The 9,550-nt window shown below is 56.5% G+C and overlaps 3 protein-coding genes across 3 annotated transcripts; 2 read left to right on the forward strand and 1 right to left on the reverse strand.

Annotated features, from left to right (window-relative positions):
- Positions 1–497: 497 nt before the first annotated feature.
- Positions 498–5,947, reverse strand: SPRG_13338 (hypothetical protein; the record flags this gene model as incomplete). The annotated part of the gene is made up of 10 exons (XM_012353178.1): positions 498–2,942; positions 2,990–3,088; positions 3,142–3,342; positions 4,219–4,854; positions 4,898–5,011; positions 5,063–5,161; positions 5,222–5,323; positions 5,386–5,499; positions 5,552–5,647; positions 5,696–5,947. The coding sequence occupies 10 exons, from the start codon at positions 5,945–5,947 to the stop codon at positions 498–500; spliced, it is 4,158 nt and encodes a 1,385-aa protein (XP_012208568.1).
- Positions 5,948–6,751: 804 nt separating this feature from the next.
- On the forward strand, positions 6,752–7,070 carry SPRG_13339 (hypothetical protein; the record flags this gene model as incomplete). The annotated part of the gene is made up of 2 exons (XM_012353179.1): positions 6,752–6,760; positions 6,783–7,070. 2 exons carry the CDS (start codon positions 6,752–6,754, stop codon positions 7,068–7,070), a joined length of 297 nt encoding a protein of 98 aa, XP_012208569.1.
- A 670-nt stretch (positions 7,071–7,740) lies between these two features.
- On the forward strand, positions 7,741–8,455 carry SPRG_13340 (hypothetical protein; the record flags this gene model as incomplete). The annotated part of the gene is made up of 2 exons (XM_012353180.1): positions 7,741–7,788; positions 7,832–8,455. Coding segments are annotated over 2 exons (672 nt in total), but the record flags the coding sequence as incomplete, so codon positions are not given.
- Positions 8,456–9,550: the final 1,095 nt, after the last annotated feature.

The following is a 9,550-nucleotide window of genomic DNA, read 5'->3' on the forward strand; positions in this document are numbered from 1 at the left end:
CGAGTTCCTCAACCGAGTGTACACAACGAAGAAAGTCCGACAATTTCATTTAGCATAGTTTTATCTATCGTAATAATTAACTTCAACAACAATTATGCAGGGCCATCGATGGTCTACCCAACTCGTGCTCCACCGTGGTTTGACTGTACGGGGTTAGTAGGAAGAAGTCAAGTGCTGCCGGTCGCTCAAGTGGCTATTCGATGGATCACATAGGAGCGAAACCCAGAGGGCAATTACGGTCATTTACCGCCTCAACAATCGAGTCTGAACCATGCGCTTCGTTAAGAGGGTCTGGAGTAGTGCAAGGAGCATATCGCGACAACGTACGCATATGTGCGCTCGACTGCCATTTCGCTGCACCAAGCTTATATGCGTAGAGATACACCAACGTGACTTGGTCTGAAGGACTCGTAGAATGAATTAAGGCGATATCAATACAGCGTGTTGGGTAGTCGATGCCAACATAGTGAACAACATTATTGTGGTGAGAACAATCATTACGCAACAGCAGATACAACCACGAGCGTCTCGACAGTGTGGAGTAGCGCTTCGATTTGACCTTCCATGGCTGCCATCGTAGCCATTGCTGCCGCGTTCTTCTCTTCCATGGCTGCGATCACGGCCGCCGCTGACGCGTTCTGCGCCTCCATCAGCGCCTGCATCTCGGCGAGGACCGCACTCGACGAGTCCTTGCCATCGGCGTCACAAACCACATCGCCAATGGCCCCCATGGCCTCGTCAAAGGCAGAGCTCGCATGCGCCTGGAGCGCCTCGATATCGCTCGCCATTGACGACTGACGCGCAAGCTTGTACACAATGACGCAGCGCGCGTGGTCGTCGTCGCTGGCCACGGCGCCGATCTGGTGCAGCGTGCGACCAAGTGTCATTAGGTCGCGCGCCACCGTCTTTTGGAAGCGACCGAGCAGCTTTCTCTGGTCTTGCTGCCCACGGCTCTTGCGCATCGAGACAAACACCTTGTCCAGCGACGACCGAGTGACGGCAACCGCTGCCAGCTCCTTGGCAAAGACAACGGAAATGTCCACGTCGATGAAGTGTGCCACGTCGAGGAGACCGTCCTCAAACGTTGTCAACGCCGCCGTCACCTGGTCTTGGATCGTCTTGGCCATCGTCACCCACGACGTCTGCTGCGCTACGTGCGTAGCGATCGCAGCTTCAATTTCGGCCGTGATGCCGTAGTGTGACTTGGGCATGGACGCGGTAAAGATCGGGTTGAGCTTCCCATCGCATGATGGCGTCGGCGGGATAAAGTAGATGAGGTCTTGCGTCTCTTTTGGCGAACAGTGCATGGCCTCCTCGAGGCGCAGAATGCACTGCGCGTACGCTGCGAGCGCCTCTGTTTTGGCCTTTTCGAGACCGCCGTCCACCGTCTTGTTCATGTTGGCGACGAGCAAGTTGAGGAGGAAGAGGACGACGACCGCCGAGTGCGCCATGATCATCCCGACGGCAAAGATGTACAGAACCCAGTCGTAGCCATCGATCGACTTGGTCTTTTCATCGGTAAATGCACCCATCGCACCCATAGGCACTTGGCCAAACGCGACAAAGTACGACGTCAAGAACGAGCCGCTGAGCGAGTTGAAGTCGTCGCTGTCCGTCGTCTTGTAGAGCTGGAAGAAGGTGACCGTGATACCGATCTGGAAGACGCCAAAGAAGAGGAAAAAGTTCCAGAGGTCCTTGAGCAGTCCCGTAAGCATCGGCAAAAGGTAGCTCGCATTCCGCTCGACTTCGAGAAACTGGAGACTCAGAATCCAGAGCGTGAGCGTGATGCCACTCCCGACTGCAATCTCGACCTGGTCCGGCGTGTCGAGCCAGTTGAGCTGCATGGGCAAAAAGACCACCAGAATCAGCATGTACATGCTCACTTGGACGACGTTGATGGTCGACGCGAGGTAGGCCGAGAGGTCGCCACGGGCCTCTTGGCACTCGTTCACGACAAAGTAGACGACCGCGACCGCCAGAACCAGGTTGTTGAAGACCGGAAAGAACGAGATGGACGACGTCACCACCAGGAGACCGACGAGAAGACCAGCAAGGAGCAGCGTCCCGATCAAGACACCGAGCTTCAGCCAGCGCTTGGCCGATGCCTTGTGACGCCAGAGGTCCGGGATGTCGAGCTCCGGATCAAATGCGAGGCTGCCGTCGTAGCGGTACCGAGCAAGCCGCCATAGCGTCTGCGGGCGCAGCGCCTGCACCGCAATGCAGCCAACAATGGCCAGCGAGACGACAAGAACACCGAGAAGCACCTCGACGCTCGCCGCGTCAAGCCGCGTGTCGTCGTCGTGGAAGAGCACCGCCGAGATGGTCATGCTCACGAGCAAGACGAGGTACATGAAGAGCATTTCGAGAAACTTGCGCTGGCCAAAGAGCTCCCACTTGATCTCGAGTATGCGCCGGATCGTCACATGCTCGAAACACTTGGTCTTGGCTTCAAAGATAAGATCTGGATCGTCCGTCTCCATGTGGAGAAGCGCATGGAGCGCACTGGCCGAGACGTGCTTGCCGTACACGTAGTCGAGGTTGGTGAAATGAACGTCGTGGCGGTCCATGCTGACGCAGTCGTTGAGAAAGGTCACACCGAGCTCGGGCGCGCAGTTGATGGCCTTGGCAAAGCCGTTGCGGTCGAACGCCGTCTTGGCCGTCAAGTCGGCGAGCGACGCCGCGAGCTTGGCGCGGTACTCGGTGGACGTCTTGCTGTCGCGGATCTCCTTCTCGATCGCGTTCTGGATCTGCACAAACGGGCTCTTGGTGCGCTCGTGGCACGAACGGCCCGCGAGATGTGTCGTGATGTGCGACTGGAGCATGTCGAGCACCGTCTTGTCGTTGGTGTCGCGGAGGGCGACGTCGGCCAAGTGCTCGAGGAGGCTGTCGACGATGGCGACGTGGCCGCCCATCGCTGCCATCATGAGCGCGCTTTGGCCGTGCTACAAAGAATCGATGAGACATCAACCATCGTGTGGAGGACTCGCACGTGATTGGTCATGTCGACGTCGGCTTCGTTGTCCAACAGCATGTGGACGTGGTCGAGAAGACCCAACTTGGACGCGACCATCAGCGGCGTGTTGCCGAGCTACGAGTGAGCGAATTATAGTTGGAGTGGAATCATAGTCATCAAAGGTATACCTTGTCTTGGGCGTTGACCTCTTGGGGGCTCTCGTAGATCAACTCGGAGAGCACCGAAATGGGCAGTTGCGTCGTGATGGCGACATGGATAGGCGACTGCTGCGCCTGGACATAAGCAGCTGCCTGCGCGCAGTCCTCGACACGCGCGAGGTAGTAAAGCGGGTACTGCTGCTTGAGGTCGATCTTGGCTTGGAGCACGTCCTGCACGCGAGGCGCAAAATTCTTCAACAGGGCCCCATGGCGATTGACATGGTCGAGGGAGCTTGGCGTGACGAGCTCCAGCGGGTTGGCGCCGGCGTTGAGGAGCAGGCGCACGCACTTGACGTTATCTCTGGCCATTGCAACGTATAGAGGGTATAGTCCGTACTACAGCGAGTGAGGAATGAAAATCGATTTCAAGCCTACCGAGAACGGACGGTGGACATCCAAGTGCGGCTGCGCCACAAGCAGCCGAAGAATGTTTGATCTGCCTTGCTCAATGACAATCGCCAAAGCGTGCCCTCGTGGCACTTGTTGAGCGTCTCGGATGGCAGCGGCGTCGAGAGAAGCTCAGCGATGCGTGTCCACTCGTGACTGGCGGCGAGCGCCGGCAAGTTGATGTCATCCAGAGCCTCGACGCAATCACCGCTACATTTGCTTTCACCGCGCATGTGCGCAAGCGCCGTCGGCTATGTTCCAAATAGGCTGGAATATCAGAAAATATGACAACACGGACGTACGATGCGGGTCGGATCCACGTCTTCCATGCCGGCGTCCACGAGCATTGCGATACACTTCAAGGTCGCTTCATTATCCTTGTGCTCGACGTTGGATCGGCACATGAGCTTGCGACTAAGTGCATGGTCCAGCGCTGTCTTGCCGTCCTAGTCGTGCGTGATCTTAGTCGATTACGAAAACATAAGCATGATACGAACATGGTCCCTGATGTCGAGACGCGATTTTTCGCTGAAGCGCAAAAGCTCGGCAAGCATCTTTGATTGACCTTGGATGACCGCGTACATAAGCGCCGTGCGCCCAAACTAGAACACGAATATGATCGCCATGGCGATCGTAGGCTCGTTGACAAGCACAAGGTACCTCGTCTTGTTCGATGATGTCCCTCGAAAGGGTTTGATGAATCCCTTCCAGTCGGCGGCGCTGCTCCTCGATCGTGTCTTCCGAAGCGTCGGCGTTGTAGCCGTCTGGGAGGCAGCACAAGCACTGCTTGTCGCTATGAAGCACCGTGTTCTCGTTGCACGTCGGGCAGCGCTGGAGTGGCAACTGCATCGCGAAGATACCGTTGTCACGAAAAGTGTTCCAATCGCCGATCCAGACGCTCGTACTCACGTCCACCTTGCCACGGTACTCGACATGAGTATGCACGTTCCCTTCGACGTACGCCGCGTCCGCTTCCATCCACTCACCCGACCATTTGCCGCTGACCGTGAACGGACTAATGTCGTCTGCGCCACTGCCGACGAAGCGGTAGCACGCCTCGTGGGGCACGGGTACGACGTCGACAGTCCAGACAACGGGTCGCCACTCGCCGTCGAGGCAGTACTGGCCTTCCCAGCGCTGTGGCGCGCGCATCACATCCGCATCGCACTCTGGCAACAAGCTCCGAAACTTGGCGACGTCGCCATTGCGAGCGATGCAGTGCACGGGAAAGGCCTCGCGGAACGTCGCTTCGGCCACAAGACGTGCGCGACGCACCTCGGCGACCGCATAGTTGTTCTACGCGATGTATGAGGCGTCATGGTCGTCATATGCATCCTACGTTGTCTGGGATGTGCACAATAGCGCCAGCGATGAAAAGCAGTTCCATCACGGCCATGATGTCATCGTCGTTATCCCAAACGCCTACGGCGCGACGCAGCGGTGTCCTGCCCCACTACAAGTCGTGGTGCATGAGTCCCATGGGATTTACGGCGACATGACGGACGTCGTCCACGGCGTTAACGTTGGCTTTGGCTTTGAGGAGAATCTCGACGCCACGTACGTTGCCTGAGGACGCCGCCAGGTGAAGCGCTGTTTCTCCGTTCTAAGCACGTGTGTTGGCGCAACGACCTTTCATATTCCATGTAGCTTCGGTAGAGTGTACCCCGGTCACAGCGTCAACGGGCGCACCAGCTTCCAAGAGCACCTCGAGAATCTCGTTGCAGCCCCACATGTACGTGGCTCTATGGGTAATAAAGCCGTCCGCCTACGTTGGATGGTCGTAAGCTCCCTTGCTGCATATCAGTTGAAATAGTGGTCAAAATTTACGGAGCCGTTGCGGAGGCTCGGGAGGTCCATTTCATGGCCGATGGTGGTGAGGAGCGTCTGAACCACACGCTTGTGGTTGGATGCAACTGCGTCCCAGAGCGGGCCAGACGCATACTATCGACACATGATTAGACGCGTCACACACAGCATAGATGTCGGCTCGTACGTCTTGGATAAGACGGTAGTTGGTGCGCTGGAGTACAAGCTCGACGATCTCGTTATTGCCGTAGCTGGCCGCGACTGTGAGCAACGAATCCCCGCGCTAGTGTCGAGAGGCATGGGCCACTGTATATCCCATGAAAGGTCATACCTGTGTCGTGGCTACGAGGTCCTCCTCAGTGTACATACCGTTCTTGAGTCGGTGCTTGATAATCTCGGTTTTGCCGTAGGAGATCAGATCGACCATGTTCATGTCCTGGTACTCGGCTGGGTCTTCGTCGTCTGTTGCAGTGTAATCGACTTCGTCGGCCGGTGCCACGATGACGCCATTGTCGGTGTCCTTCCGCTCGACCTGGACGCTGCCGTAGTCCACGATGCTGCTTGCAGCGGCGGTAAAGCTCATCGTTGCTTGCATACTGCCAATTACAAACTCAGCAAATGGGCCCTGTCTATATATGTGTAGTCCTGTCCATGTCCTTGTGGACGCCGCCAGATGACATAAACAGCTGGCACACTCGTCAGTTTCAACCCATTCGAAACGAGCGCATGCAGCGATACTCAAGCGGTGAAATCAGACCCACAGTCATTAAAAATCCTCATTACTGGTTAGTGACCTCGCGGCCTCTTTCTCAAGACAAGAAGTATATAGATACCGCAATTCGGTCCTTTTGATTCATTCCAACGCCATATGCGCGGAAACCAGATGTAGCAGCTGCGGGCCGTCATCAGCCAACATCTGACGTAACATCTCTGCACAAAGCAGACGAGATGGGCTCGACGACAATGGATAAGCAAAAGTCGAGATGATATTATTAATCGACCGACGACCCACTTCAACAACAACAACCGCCTCGCGATTTGCTGCACACACGAGCTCTCGTAGGAGCAAACCCTTGCGTCTGTCCTACTCTGTCTGGTCAAGGAGCAACATCTCGCCCATTTTGAGGAGAGATTTCAATTGATATCTGAATCCTGCACGGTGTAGACGATGTCGAGAGTTGACGCTGAGATACAGTCCCTACCCGTTGGGTTGATTCGTTCTCGCTGCGAATGCTAGTAGACAGCATGCCGACATATCTTTTATATGCTCCTGGACTATTCGGTACTTGAAAAAACTGAAACTGTCGCTGGTCCATCACGTGCGGTAGTACCATCTGTCACTGTCGACGGCTTCATCGACTGGTTATATTACATGGAGAGAGGACCAATGTGCTCAGTTTGTGATTGAAAGCATGCAGGTAACAACGAGCTTGGCCGTCGCCTCGAGTGGCGCCGTGGACTACGGCAGCGTCCAGGCCGAAGGGAAGGATAATGACTGCGTCGTCATGGCATCAGCGGGCGATGGAGAAGACGACGAAGACCCGGCCGACTACCAGGACATGAACATGGTCGATCTTATCTTCGACGGCAAGACCGCCGTCGCCAAGCACCGGCTCGAGAACGGTCTGTACACCAAGGAGGACCTCGTCGCGACACGGGTATACACTGGCATGGAATTTACCGTAGCTCATGGCTCTCGATACTAGAGTGATATGTCGTTGCTCTCCGTCGCGGCCCTGTATGGTTACAACGAGATCGTCGAGCTTGTGCTTCAGCGCACCAACTTTCGCCTTCTGGAAGACGTACTAGTCCACATCCAATGTTTGACACGCCGAATGATCGTGTCGTCTGCCGATAGTATGCGTCAATGCCGCTCGTAAACGCAGTCGTACGCAACCAGAAGCGCGTGGTCCAGACGCTCCTCACCACCATCGGCCATGAAGTCGACGTCTCGACCCTCTTCACTCAGGTACACTGTACTACAACATCCCACCAAGAGGTTTTTTCATGGGACGTAGTGCGGCGAGCCCCTGGTCTACATCGCTGCCAGTGGACCCGCCAACGAAATTCTCGAGATGCTTTTAAGCGCTGGATCCCCCGTCGACGCCGCGTCCAAGGTGCCAACGCCATCGCCCACCTACTTCGACAAACGTCTATGCTTAGAACGGGGAAACCGCGCTACACGCCGCGGCAGGGACGAGCGCACGTGGCGTCGAGATCCTCCTCCGAGCCAACGCCAACGTCAACGCCGTGGACCACGTCGGTCTTGTAGCTCAACATACGTGGTGCTGATGCGACCCATGCGCCTAGGGAGGCAGGACACCATTGCATAAGTTGGCATACAATTGTGTTATGCAAGATGCCGTCGTCGCCATCATGGAAAGGCTCTTCATCGCCGAAGCCGCCTTGGACACGACCGACAACGTACGACTCTGCGTATTGCGTCCTTCCTCATGCGCTTGCGTAGGAAGGCAAGACGCCCGCTGATATTACTGCCGATGAGGAGTGTCGCGCGCGGCTTGTGGCTGAAGCGACCTTCCGCGCGTCGTTTCCCGTGCACTGCATCGCTCGCAATGGCCATGTCGCCAAGTTTCGGGACCTGCTGCCCAAATTCGATGGGCCTGCGATGCGCTGGGAGGGCCGGTACTGCGACGACGGGGGGTGGAAACCCGTAGTCTGGGCTGTCAACGCCGTGGCGGTGCCCCACGAGGCGTGCTACCGCTTCGTCGGCTGTGACGTGGATGACGCCGGCCCATTCACGCTTTGCGGCAAATGGTCGGGCGGCTCGATCGAAGTGACCACGTGGCGTGATCTCGTCTTCGAGTACAACGGCACGCTCGACGTGCACACGGGCGTGTGGAGCGGTGACAGAACCACGTATGGCGTCAGCAATCTATTCCACATGACGCTGCCGCTGCACCCCTGCCCGACGTGCAAGGAGAGCAAGGTGCTCCGCCGCGACGAGCCGTGCTTGGGTTGTCTCCCGGCGGACTGCAACATGGGCGTCACGGAAGACACGATCGAGGCGCGGCGGCTGCACATGGAAGAGACGTACCAATCCATCGCGACCGACATCAAGAAGCAAGACGACGTACTCACTACTCGCATTCCTCCGTCTTCAAATCACATGTCTCGTATCCTAGTGCGGGCGTACGGCGCTCATGCACGCCGCCAAGCACGGTCATTCGACGATGCTCGCCGAGCTTTTGCCCTTTTGCAGCGCGTGGGATCTTGAAGCCACGGACAATGTTGGTCTGACAACACTCTTTTCTTCTTGACTAAGATCATGACGAGGACGGCATGACGGCCCTCGACCATGCGATGAGTCGCAAGTTGATGTGCCAATCCAACGTTGAGCGTAAGGACAACGAAGCGACGCTGAAGTGCATCGAGATGCTCGTGAAAGCCGGGAGGACCGACGTGGATGCGCGACGTATCGTATGTCCTCGTATCCTTTATGTCCGCTTTTATACCGTTTTCCTTAGCCGACAGCACTTGCATACACGCGCGGTGAGAGCAAGTGCAGCGGTGATTGCGTCAAGACTTTGAATGACATCAACTTGCCGGCCCTCGCCGCGAGTCACGAGTGGACACGCATCGCTGAGCTTCTCTCGACGCCGCTGCCATCCAAGACGCTCAACAAGTGCAATGAGTACGGGAAGTCGCTTTTGCAGATTGCCCTTGAAGACGGGAAGACGAACATCCTTCGACTTCTTTTGACGCAGCCACTCACGGATGTCAAGCATCCGTTCCTGGTACGAGCAAGGTGGATTGACGTATATCTCAGATTTGCGCTATAGAATGAACAATACCCTCTCTATTTGGCCGCGTCCCAGGGTAATCTCAAGTGCGTGCGCATGCTTCTCAACGCCGGCGCCAACCCGCTGGAGCTCGTCACGCCAAGCTCCCTCGACCATGTCAATCGACCATGGGGCCCTGTTGAAGAATTTTGCGCCTCGCGTGCAGGACGTGCTCCAAGCCAAGATCGACCTCAAGCAGCAGTACCCGCTTTACTACCTCGCGCGTGTCGAGGACTGCGCGCAGGCAGCTGCTTATGTCCAGGCGCAGCAGTCGCCTATCCATGTCGCCATCACGACGCAACTGCCCATTTCGGTGCTCTCCGAGTTGATCTACGAGAGCCCCCAAGAGGTCAACGCCCAAGACAAGGTATACCTTTGATGACTAT

Source organism: Saprolegnia parasitica (assembly GCF_000151545.1).
Source record: "Saprolegnia parasitica CBS 223.65 unplaced genomic scaffold supercont2.116, whole genome shotgun sequence".
NCBI lineage: Eukaryota > Oomycota > Saprolegniomycetes > Saprolegniales > Saprolegniaceae > Saprolegnia > Saprolegnia parasitica.